This window comes from Protomyctophum parallelum, assembly GCF_964188405.1.
Source record: "Protomyctophum parallelum genome assembly, chromosome: 7".
In the NCBI taxonomy this organism is placed as follows: Eukaryota; Metazoa; Chordata; class Actinopteri; order Myctophiformes; family Myctophidae; genus Protomyctophum; species Protomyctophum parallelum.
In genome coordinates this window covers 22,008,473-22,021,608 of record NC_139705.1, presented here as the reverse complement: position 1 = coordinate 22,021,608, position 13,136 = coordinate 22,008,473, and the positions used below count along the sequence as shown (strand labels likewise).

At 41.6% G+C, this 13,136-nt stretch overlaps 1 protein-coding gene across 1 annotated transcript; it reads right to left on the bottom strand.

Annotated features, from left to right (window-relative positions):
- Nucleotides 1-2,496: 2,496 nt before the first annotated feature.
- ikzf4 (IKAROS family zinc finger 4) lies at nucleotides 2,497-11,859 on the bottom strand (the record flags this gene model as incomplete). The annotated part of the gene is made up of 7 exons (XM_083769718.1): nucleotides 2,497-3,305; nucleotides 3,867-3,992; nucleotides 6,048-6,197; nucleotides 6,913-7,080; nucleotides 7,508-7,795; nucleotides 8,710-8,817; nucleotides 11,835-11,859. 7 exons carry the CDS (start codon nucleotides 11,857-11,859, stop codon nucleotides 2,497-2,499), a joined length of 1,674 nt encoding a protein of 557 aa, XP_083625844.1.
- Nucleotides 11,860-13,136: the final 1,277 nt, after the last annotated feature.

Sequence of the window (13,136 nt, the reverse complement as noted above, 5' to 3'; positions counted from 1 at the left end):
CAATTAAAATGACAATTAAAAGGTTCAACATAAACGTAGAGTAAAAAGTAGCCTAGATTAAGTAAAGATCCTGTCCCAGATTCTGAATAGGATCAGTTGGTTGTAAGGCTGTACTTAACCAATAATTTAATTATTTGTTACATATCTAGTGACACATTTTGTTTGTACTGAAAATATAGGAAGTGTAATCAATTATTTTGTGTTCTCATTTCTAGGATGCAGCCTCACACGCACTTCCAAATGCAATGTTTTCACTGCGTGAACACTATATCATGTTTACACACCATATATTGAATTGATTACAAAGTACTGGATGCATCAAAGACGCAAGCAAAGAGAAAACAGTATGCTGTCACAACTAAAATGAACAAATAATCTTTTGCAATAAACTTGACTTTATTGACAGTAAAAAGTCTAGAATATTGGGGGAGCACGCTTTTGTAACTGCAAATAACATCTCGGAAAGCAACATGACTCTTTGAAATAAGGAGGCAGTTGTACATCTTTAACTTTGAGGTAAAGTGTTTTGTCATTTCACGTTATTTCACAAAATATTCGAAAACATTAAGTCCACACAAGGAAACAAAAAAAAACCCATGCCTCATTTTCTGGTTTGAGATAGCTTCACATATAAATAATTCACAATTCCGATTAAAAGCGGTAAATGACGAGCACACATGCTGTTTTTCCATTCACACACATTTCCCTACTTGTCAAACCATTAAGTGCAGTTGTAGGTTACATCTTTTCAAAAAGTTCCAAGTACTTTTTTTTTTTAAAGCAATTAAATGAAAGAAAAGGTCTAAACAAAGCTGCAAACACACAATAACATAAGTTAGAATACTGAATTTGGTCTCATCCATATTCTCAACATTACCATTTATCAGCCAACTCACCATACAGTAGCAATAAGGTATTTGGGTGCTATAACTAAGCAGGAGGTAACAGTATGCTGAATAAGATTTGGGATATAGCTGACTAAATACAACAAGGCTGTAACAAACAACATTAAATAGATCATCACAAGTGATTCTTTTCCCCCCATAATATAACTGAATATACAGTATTTCAAATTATTTTGTTCGTTACTTCCCATTACATAAATTATTTTAAAATCTCATCCACTAAGTGCAAAACCACAAAAAGTCTATACTCTTTAAATATCAAATTGTCTGTCCGTTGTTGTGACACACTAAGTCACACTGCAGCAAAGTGAGCGCGTAGACCACAGTCCCAGACTTATACATTAGAAGGCTTCCCCACCTCTCTTTCAAATGTGTCACAAACTAAATATTAAATTGTTGTTTGCTTATTATTATCAGTGCAATAGAACGATCACAGGAAAGAAAAATAATTGAAAACTGTAAAGCCATCAAGTGCTTCAGCGAAAATGCTCATATACAGTATAAGCGAAGAACCGAAAAAGTGCAATCTTCTACACAGGGTTACTTAGAACCCTGTCTAATCTTGGTCAGGCCCTTTTTCACTGTACACAACATGGGTCATGGTCTGATCTGCACCAGGGTTCTAAGGCTCACTCTATATTCCAGCAATCTATTCCACATCTGAGCCCAGACAACTGAATTCCATCTAAGGCAAATCATTTCAAGTTATTTTAGTCCACGATCTTGCAATGTTCTAAAAGTATATATATTTTGTTTATCCCTTAGTGCAACTGCAAATATTTTCCCTTCTGAGATGACTTCATCCAATTCTGAACCATGCTGTAAACAATGTATTCCTACAGCAGGGTTGCTGCTGTAGGAGTTAAGGCAATCCGTCTGTGCTTCATTAGTGACAAAAGCTCTTCTCTAACCAAGAATCACAAAGCTCTCAGTGCATGTTAAGCTTGAATCTACCGAACCAAAAATCCCATCCTCAGTTGCAAAACGCAAAGTTGTCTTAGTGCATATTAAGCTTTGCTAAAAGCTCTGAAAATGCATGTGCTGTACAATTGTACATATCTATTGATCGATTTTTAAAAGCCTCTAGCAATTTTAGATTGAGTCCATTCTTCTTTCATACAAAGCAACGGGCTAGTACACTTAGCATATCAAAGTGCCAGGCATATACCGCCCTTCACTAGCCAATAAAAGATGGCTATTGAAGATTTTTGAGCACCAGGTTTCCCCCACAGTTTGTCTGCAAAAGGAAATCCACCAAGAAGGCACTTTTGAAGCAAAACCAAGAGTTTTGCAAGATGATTTGATTTGGGAGTGCAAACCATCATGAAATGTAATTTGCCTCCGGTAATCTTTGAATAATGTGAGTGAACGAAAAAAAAAACTTCACTCACATCTGCTCTAGCTTGATTATTCCTCTTGACAATTAAAACTTCAAGTCCACTTACTAACACTAAAAATCCAAAGCAACTGATCTGGTGCAGAACAAACCTGAGCCCACAATCTCAGAAAGCAGCAGTCATCCCCACCTCCTCCTACCACTATTATACTTAGCTCTGCCCCAAACCTCTCCTCAGCTTCCCCTTCTTCTTCCTTAGCCCACTTGGTGCTCTCCACGACTGATGTGAGAGGAGAACTCGTAGCGGTCCTGGCTGCGGTAGCCACAGATGTTGCACTCAAAGGGCTGATGGAAGCCATGACAGCCCATGTGGATGGTGAACATGACGTGGTCCAGAAAGAAGATGCGACAGTGCTGGCAGTGAAAGGAGCGCAAGGCGCGGCCCTCCCTGTCTACCACCTGCACAGTCTGCCTGGAAGAGGGCGGTGTGCCAGGGCTCCTCTTCACAGCAGTGGTGGGAGGAGGGCACGCTCTCTCCCAGTCCGAGTCTTTGGCCTGGATGGGGCTGGAAGTGGGGTGGCTGCCGGGAAGTGCAGGGGTTGGGTAGCGGACATGATGGTGGTTGGAGGTACTGGTTGTGCTCTGCTCTTCCGCTGTGCTTTCTGTGTCTGTGGAGTCAGGGCAGCCATTGGGTGTCGTGGTGTGGCTATGGGCTGACGGAGGACCATTGCGGCCTTCACCTGCTTCCCTTCCAGCCAGCTCCACAGACGTGGCAGTCAGCCCACCTTCACCGTGGTCTCTGAGGCCCTGGCAAGACATGTGGCTGTAAACTGAGCCAATAACTGGTGGGATTTCTGGTAGAAAGGCAGGATGGGGATGGGACTGTTTGGGTGGCTCATGATTCTCAGCTTTAACCCTGGATTCCTGGAAGTGCTTAGCACTCAACCCCACCAACCCAGCAGAGTCCCTAACAGGCTGAGGGCTCAAGAGGTCTCCATTCTTCTCCGAGCCAGAAGACAGTTCATAAGGTGCTTCAGGTACATCGCTGCGCATGTGCTTTTCACCTACAAAAAGGATTGATCAGTAATTGACCCAGTTCATAATGATGGTGGCCACCTGGACTAATTTGGTCTTCTTCTTTATCTATCACACAATACAAAGTGCATCGTGCACCCAGCTTTTATAAACTGATATGGACAATGGACATGTTTGTTGACACATAAACACCCACCCTGGTCACGGCCCACTTGGGTTCCCGGTTCGATCCCTGGCTTCTTCTGTGTTAGTGTCCTTGAGAAAGACACTGAACCCCTAACTGCTCTCGATGAGCAGGGTGTTGGTAGCTTGCATGGTTCCATTCGCCATCAGTGTGTGAATGTGCATGTGAATGTAATGCAGATTGTAAAGCACTGGATAAAAGTACCATTTAATTTCATTTACCAAAATGTGAGATGGCAAATTATATAAAAACTGGAAATGCTGTAAAGCCAGGCAGCCACCATTATATAACCCTAGTACATTCAACTTTTCAGGCTGGTTATTAGTAAAAAGCTACCTATGACCTCAATGTAAAATGCAAAACAAAATATAAAAAAGTGCTGTGGCAAACAAACAAAAACACTCACCCAAAAACTTCTGCGGTGTTGACCTCTTACGTTTGGTGACACTATTAACCAGTCTGTCAACAACTGGGAGTTTTTCAGCGGATGGTTGGAGCGTGGGTTTGGGCTCCAGGCTTGGAGACTCCTCTCCTGAAATATGTAATGAATCATCGCTATCTTATGCATTCATTTAAAAACAATGTACAATGTTGCTGCAGAGTAAATGCGAGCCCTCGTCAAAACAGTCTTTTACCACGTTCACAGTTCAAATAAAGTACAATAAGAACATCAAAATCACATCAAGGGGGGACCTAGGCACATCACAACATGAATGCATTCTTAATGGTGGCTTATAATAATAATACAAAACAGACTTGGAGTTACTCAGACAGCGATTTGCCTATAGGTCCCCTTGATATAAGTGACACACCGTAAGACGATGACATGCAATCCTACCTGGAGGGGAGAGAACAGATGGTGGAGGTGAACGGAACACTGTGCCCCCCCCCCCTCCCAGTGAGCTGTGGCGTTCCACAAGGAAGCATACTAGGGACTTTACTGTTCCTAATATATGTAAACGACATCACATTAGCTTGTGACTGCAACTTGTTCCTGTTCGCAGATGACTCAGCACTGCTGGTCTCGGACAGGAACAAACTGCAGGTTGAAAAGGCCCTCAGCTCTGAACTCAGTAGAATCTGCACCTGGCTCGCTGATAACAAACTATCCTTACACCTGGGGAAAAACTGAATCCATTCTCTTTGGATCAAATAGTAATCTCAGCAAGGCAGATGGCTTCTTGGTTAGAGTGGGTGACAATATTATCACACGAAAAGATGACATTACCTACGTAGGTTCCATTCTGGAGGCTAATCTTTGCGGTAATAAAATGGCCACCAACGTAATCAAAAAAGTCAACCAAAGAACAAGATTCCTTTACAGGAACAAGGAACACCTTGAAGACCCTAACAGGAGCCCACGTACAAGGTTTCTTCGACTATGCATGCACCTCTTGGTACCACAGCACCTCAAAAGCCCTTAAGACAAGGCTCCAGACTTCCCAAAACAAACTGGTCACTTGGCCTCACCCCCCCTGCCAACTTTGACAGGCTGGAATGGCTTAGGGTCGACGACAGAGTACAGCATCTTGCAATGGGTCTGGTCCACAAGATTCGATACACCACCAAGATACCCATGTACCTGTCTAAATACTTCCTTAATGTTAACAAAGTCCACACCCACAACACCAGAGGGAGTGCAACAAACCATGTGCAACCCAGATTCCACACAATGAAGGGACTAAATAGTTTTCGCTCCTATGCCACCAAAATGTGGAACGCCCTACCAACAGTCATTAAGACATGCAAATCCCTTGACTCCTTCAAAACCGCTCTCAAAGGGCACCTACGGACGGCTGCAATTCGGAACCCCCACCTCCCACCCCTTTTTCCCCTCACTGTATATGTTTCTTTTCCCTTTTTACCTCCTTTATGATGAATTCCTGTTCTGTTCTTTGGCTATATAGAAGTATCTATTTGTATGTCTCTAAATGTTTTGATGAATTGAATAAGGTGGACCCTCTTGTAAATAAGTGTAATGCTTTATTGGGTCGTCCACTCACAGTTAACAGTCTTTGTATTGAGTTGTGCTTGAAATGTACTGTAATTCTGCAAACTGTTAATACATATTTCAATCAATCAATCAAAAACACACTGAGGAAGTTGTACCAGTGCTGCCTGAGTCATATAATAAATCAGAAATGTTTTAAGTGGGTACCAGAGGTCATCGCAATCCTGGCTTGTGGTGGACATTTTTGTCAAAATTCAGTTTTTGCCACATTCACATTATAATGGCATGTAAAAACAAAATCTTGAATTTGCCACGGACAAGGCCAAGTCTTGCCACAGACACATTTGTCCGTGTACGGACATACCGGTAATTATTGATGACCCCTGGTGAGTACCAAATGGACCCTGGACCCCTACTTGTTCATTTAGTTGAACAGTCCACTTACAGAGTCTCACAGAGTTAAATTACAGTGAATGTGTCTGTCATTTTTGAACATTTTTGAAACATTTTAACAACATAAATCTTGTATGGGAGTCCCTGCCACAAAATATTCTCATATGGGGGTCTTTGCAGTCAAACGCACATCAATGTTTTTACATTAAATTAAAACCATTGAGAAGCACTGCTGTCTGATACCTTGTGCTGTGATTGGTGACCGCTGATCCAGACTCTGTAGGTATGCTATGCTATGGCAGCGTTCCAGATGTTCTTCCAGCGTGCTCTGTTGCTTGTAGCTCCGACCACAGTAGGTGCACTTGAAAGGTTTGCCCACTGTCGGGGAGGTCACTGGAAGACAGAGACAGAATGTGATCTGAGTCATCTGACCATTATATAGACCATAAGTTGTGGAAACCTAAATTTATACTGTCTACACTTAGTCGAAGCATGCAATCTTGTATATTCTGTATTAACTGTATATTCATATAATTGGTCCTCAGAAAATGCTCATTATTAGATGGTACCATCTATTCTACACGCTCTACCTCTCTGAAGTGTACAGTTCAGTGTGTTGACAGGAATGGCAGTGCCCCATAGTAAATACTAAATATTACTGAAGACCTATTATATGGACAATTGGACAAGATGTTGAAAAAAGGCAAAATTGGAAGGGGGATTTTCTTTTCCTTTTAAACAGTCATTTCCTCAGAGTCAAAATGGTTTCCCCGCCGGCAATTCCCGTAAATTGCTATTTCTTTCTCGGCAGTGACAACAAAAGGCAGAACAGTTGACAGTTTCAAAAACATGTAAATGTCATCATACCATTATGTTCATGTGTGGTAAAAGAATTGTGGTACATATTTCCTCTAAACAGCACAGCAAAGTGGAGAGGACCGGTCCAATGACATCGAAATTGTGTTCAAAATAGTTTATTCAGGCTCATTAAACATCTAAGAAGAATGTCAGAGATCTTCTTGAACAGGTTTACACAAGTCAACATGCACAGAAACATCTATATTGTAGTTGCACTGTAGGGCAGGCTATTTGAACATGACAGATATACCTGCATGTGTGCGAAGGTGTCCAGCAAGGGCATCTCGGCGGCGGCAAGCATAGTTACAAATGGGACATTTAAACGGCTTCTCTCCTGAGTGCAACTTGATGTGGCGCAACAAGTTTCCCTTCTGGGTGAAGGAAGCCCCACACTGGTTGCAATGGAATGGCCTCTCACCTGACAAACACATGGGGCAATGCATTAGGCCTGATTTATTCTTGGTTGTGGTGTGCATCATGTCACACAATGAAAATAGCCAACTTGCAATCTCACAACACAGCACAGCACAACGTTGTTGTGAGCTTGTATTGGTCTATTGCGGTGGTTTTCAACCCTTTTCATATCAAGGTCCATTATTTATTAGGCATTTGAGCCACAGACCACCATTTGAGGAGATTTAGCATCTCAGACCCAAAACGTAGAATATTGTGTATATTGTGTAAACATTCTGGGGAGCGGATAATTCACCCTAATAAAACTAAATATACAATAACTAAACACAAATCTCACTTAAATTGGATTTATGTTTTGTTTTATTTTTTTGCAGCCCACCCTAGCCCGGTGGTAAATGGGTAAATCCGGCCCTGGTAGTTCCACTTCTCACCTGTGTGGCTGCGCTTGTGCACCATTAGCACATTTGGTCCGATGCAGATCATCCCGCACACATCACACTGCAGCTTTCCGTTGGGCAGCCGGATAGGTCCTGGAGAGCCCGGCTTGATGCTGTAAATGTGTCCTCCTGTCTCTCCTCCGGTCCCACAAGGCTCTGTACCACCCTCCTCCTCCTTGGTGTCTGTCCCGTTGTCCTCCCTCATGGCTCCTCTCTTCTCTGGCTGCTGCTGAAGCTCCACTGACTCATCGTGACTGTACAGCTCGACCTTGACAGAGTCTGCTGATAAAGAGTAAAAAAAAGGAAAACAAAAGTCTAAAAATGTTTAATTTACACGGTAACATACAGTAGAGTAGAGCCATGCACATTGCTCATGTCATCCATCATGTTCAGTGGTGGAAGAAGTACTCAGATGTTGTACTTACAGGAAAGTATCAACAACACAGTGTAAAAATACTGTATGAAAGTAAAAGTCTTGCATTCAAATTACTTACTTAAGTCAAAGTACAAAAGCATTAGCATCAAAATGTACTTAAAGTAGCTAAAGTAAAAGTTGTCATTATGCAGAATGCCTATTGCAGAATCAGATATATCATGTTATTGGTCTATTATTATTGACCATTATTAATCAAGATGTACTGATGCTATTTGTAGAAAAAGGCAGATGCACACCTCAAAAGGTTGGTGACAGGTGCGTAGGAAAAAAGTGGTATCTTTGAAAAACAAAGAAAAGGACCCGCACACCTTCGGAAATTACTCTTTATTATGTTAATCTCCATAATTTTATGTCTCGGTCGTTAGACAATATCCGTCCTGATGAAAGTCTAACGACCGAAACGTCAAATTAATAAAGAGCAACAGTTTCTTTGTTTTTCAAAGATACCCTTTTACTGATGCTATTTGAAAATAGACCATCTACAAGCTCACGTCGTGTAGTTTCCGCTAAATCTGCTGAAGAATTATGGACAGTTTTCGATGAATAATTGCATTCATTATTACAAATCTAAATCTGAAAATAACTAGTAACTAAAGCTTGCAAATAAATGCAGTGCAGTAAAACAGTACAAGAGTACAAGAAGTATTGAGTAAGAAATGGGAAAAACTAGCCAATTACTTTGAAACTTGGGTACATTGAGTACATGTACTTAGCTACCTTGCACCACTGTCCGTGTTGCCACAAAGAGATGATAACTGACCTCTCAGAGAACGGTGTGGAGAGGATTGCTGACTGCTGGGAGAGTTCACTGCAGGTCCCTGCAAACCTCTGTAATAATCCTGCTCTGTTGCTGACTCTCCTCCACTGCCTGAAATACACATAGAGAATCTCTCAACATTTACAATGTCAAATGAATTAATTTAGAATCAATGTAAGTTCTTCTACAGACGTAACATTACCTGGTACATATGAGCGTCCATTGCAGTCATCAACATTCATTCTCTCACCAGATGCCTACAGAAACATTATAGGGCAATTAGACTGTTCCAAATGTAATTTAATGAGACGGTAATGCCACATTAGTAAAGCACTTTTTACACCATCTAACATCAGCGAGGCATTTCAGGTTTCGTTTGAAGCTCACCATATCTATATTTAGTTTAAGTGCCCTTTAGTCAGTTGAAGTCAGTCTGACTCTGTTTAAAAAGAAAGGTGGAATTACTTAGTTTTCCACTGTCTGCTGACTCTAACAATATGTCTCTGCCTTGCAACCAATTCATGAATTTTATATTGATAGTCAGTTATTGACTGAGGGGAGGAGTTCCAGTTATGGTACATGCACCGACAAGAGAAGATAATTATGCCCGAGGTGACTCCTGTCGAGTCCCTGTTATTACCAGTAAGACGCCCTGAGGGCGAGAAGCACGCATCCGCCTGGGTGACAGCAGACTGCTGGGCAAGCGCTGGTGCTTTGGCATGGGGGTCAGATCAACATATGTAATGGAATTAATTCTGTACTGGCCATATATGGAGCGTGTCTTGAGTGTACAGGGTTTGATGAGGTCAGATCAACATAAGGAATGTCAGAACAGGTCAGCTCCATATATGGAGATCTAAGGGTGGCAGCGGGGTGCCTTGCGGGGTGTCTTGAGTGTACAGGGTTTGATGAGGTCTGGCCATATATGGAGCGTGTCTTGAGTGTACAGGGTTTGATGAAGTCAGATCAACATAAGGAATATCAGAACAGGTCAGCTCCATATATGGAGTGGCAGCAGGGGAAGTGTCTTGAGTGTACAGGGTTTGATGAGGGCCCAGGCCGGGCGTGAATTTTCGGGCCTGTTGACAACTCTAGTTTTCGTGCCGTGCTCTAATAACTTTGGAGCGGGGCCATAGAGTTTGAATGGACAGGTATCAGTCAAAAGGGAGACATCGAAGAGGAAGGACGCGTGCAGGGGAAGGATCAACACATGGAATGTCAGAACAGGTCAGCTTCATATATGGAGATGGAGGCGTGACCATATATGGTGGCGTGATGTCACAAAGCACACGGAAATGCAGGTTTTCATTCTGTATATACTGTATATTTTATGTTTTGTATTGTTTTTGTCCAGTTCATTTGAGGGTTGAATGTTTAATGGATCACAATGGAAACAAGCCCTTGGCTTATTTTGTGCCTCATTCATTTGGCATTTTTAAGCATTTATACTGCCCATACTTTTAAAATCCAATTCAAATCTATTAAAGTGAATAAAATGTTCAATCAATCAAAATAAATAAAAACATTTATGAAATAGTCTTCTTAGTTGGTGATGTGGAAGGAAAGTAAAACACACACACACACACACACACACACACACACACACACACACACACACACACACACACACACACACACACACACACACACACACACACACACACACACACACACACACACACATATATAATGCTACCTGCTCCCTGACTGATTGGGTCTCCAGGGTTGGTTTACAATCAGTGGTTCCCAAACTTTTCAGGTCGAGACCGAAAAGACGTTGGCCCGGCTGGGGCCCAAACTAGAGAGAATCTACAAGCACACAACGCGTGAGCTGGTGGATCAGCTATTTTCACTAATCTACTTTAATTATTATTATTTTTTTATTATTCATGCCATTTCTTTGTTTGTTTTAAAATGTATACAATTATTTTAATGTTTTAATATAAAATATATATTTTGAAATATATAGCCTATATTTTTTTATGTAAGAAAGGAAAAGGAGTCATAAAATTACTTGAGTCATCAAAATGGGTCTGTGACCCATGTGACCAACAGTGGTTTATCCAACATGATAGCTAGACAGTGATCAACAATCCGTTACCTCTCCCTCCCATTCTGTCACCCCAGATTTCTAAAGTTCTCTAACCTTTTTTACTTTGTTCTGGAACAGGTGGGTGCCTTTCTTTGTTTTGTTCTCTGTACAACAAAATAAAAAAAAATTAATCAATAAACTTGTGTAAATGTGTTATACCTCTCCAGGCTCATAATTAATAATTATGTATTAATGCACCTGTTGATGAGTAGATCGATGTGTAGATCGTTCACTGGCTGAACTTGTTTTTGAGTAATTAAAATCACTATAAACCTTTCATATAATTTCAGAGGAATTGATGCAAGCAGACACATTTATTTTAATTATATATATATATATATATATATATATATATATATATATATATATATATATATATATATATATATATATATATGCCACCATGGTTTATAAAATACCAGAATGTAGACTTCAACGGTTTTCAGTTCTTCCCAAACCTTTACATACAGCCGCAGGGATATTTATTATGTCATGCAATTGTAGTTTATGTTCTTCATCATCAGGTTAATTATTCATATTTTTGTGGGAGCAAAAACCATGTCAGAGTTTTTATTATTACATGCTGAGAGAGTGAGTTAGGAGGAGGAATACAAGCAAGACGCGACCTCGACAGGCAGCCTGTGTATAGTGTGTGAGTGTGAGTGTGAGTGTGTGTGTGTGTGTGTGTGTGTGTGTGTGTGTGTGTGTGTGTGTGTGTGTGTGTGTGTGTGTGTGTGTGTGTGTGTGTGTGTGTGTGTGTGTGTGTGTGTGTGTGTGTGTGCCACCAGCTACAGATAGTAGAGCTACTGCTGCACCTCATGCACAAATGGATGACAGTACAATAGCGGCGAGACACGAGGGGCGGAGACAGTGGGATCACAGGGGAAATCTAGCAGTGGCCGCGCATGGGGAGCAACAGGCGCAGCCGACACACACACGCACATACACACACACGCACAGACAGACGCACCAGTCACAACATGGCAGAGCAATTAAGGAACGCGCACAAATACTGACCCGTGTCTGGCGCGTCTACCCGCGTCCGGGGGCGATTCCGTCATGTACACATATCATCACCAATATCTATGTGCCTTCGCCTTCTTCTGGGCTACTTGTTTGGGCTGCTGCTGGTGGTGGTGATGACAGAATTCGCCTCGCGTTGCTGTCATTTCTTCTCCTGTCCTGGCTGTCATATATATCGTATCAGCCTAAATGTATATACGATCGCGACAGACAGCGCGCCGCGAGACGATTTTGCAAGAGTTGCAAGAATCCCAAATGCCGCACTGCACGCACGCAGCTGTCATCTGAACATGGAACATGTCAAACTAGCCCAGGCGCCGCCGATACAATGTTTCTCATGCGCCGTTGCTATGGCACCCGACCACACGACAAATGGCATTCACCCCACCAACTATTCAAAAACACACGTTACTTCCAATGTAATGCCCGTGGAGGGTCTTTACTAAGCGTCGCGATAAAGTCTCGAATTCTTACCTGGCAGCCGATCAAGGTCCCCCCCCCCTTTTTTTAATTGTCTGGATAGCTGTTTGTTTTCCCAGGCGACGACAGCATCTCCGGGAATTTTTTTCTTTTTTTCTTTCTTGCCTTGCTTTCTTTTTTTTTCTTTTTTCCTTTACCTGGGAATCCCAAACAACTTCCGGGCCCATGCTGGGATACAGACCGAATAATTGTACAACAGAACTCTTGATCATTCAATTGATTGCCGAATGCATCGATGCATGTGGCAAAGTGGCAGGCCACTGACACGGCCACATCAGATGAGACATGAGACAACCTGTAGAGAAAGATGCTTTGCTATCATCAGAATTCACCAAATCATCTGTACATTACGCACTTATTTAGACAAATCGAGGAAGTTGTTTCTGAATCAAAATAGATATTTAACTAGCTGATCTCTGATCATAGACGACTAGTTAGCTATATGATGATGTCAAAGGCAGTTTTGCGCCGATTCTGCCCTCAGCCTAATGTTTCTTATCACTATATAAACATTTTATGTAAGTAGTTGGAGTTAAATAAAAGACAGATGCGGATATTTTACGTCTGTAATGTATAATATGAATATAATAAACAAAGTGAAAAATCAATATGACAAGACAATGCCCATGCCCATGCAAATTCAATGGGGTGATGTGTTTGTTGTGTTGAAAAATATTCTGAAAATATTCCATGCTGTGCCACAAGATGGCAGCAAAAAGTATTTTATTTATATTTCTGGCCTGGTAAGTAGTCTCATGTGGTCCAGGTACAGGCTGTTGACACTGACAGTGACAGTGTAACGTTTTCTATCTAAAGAACAGCAAATTGTAGGAAA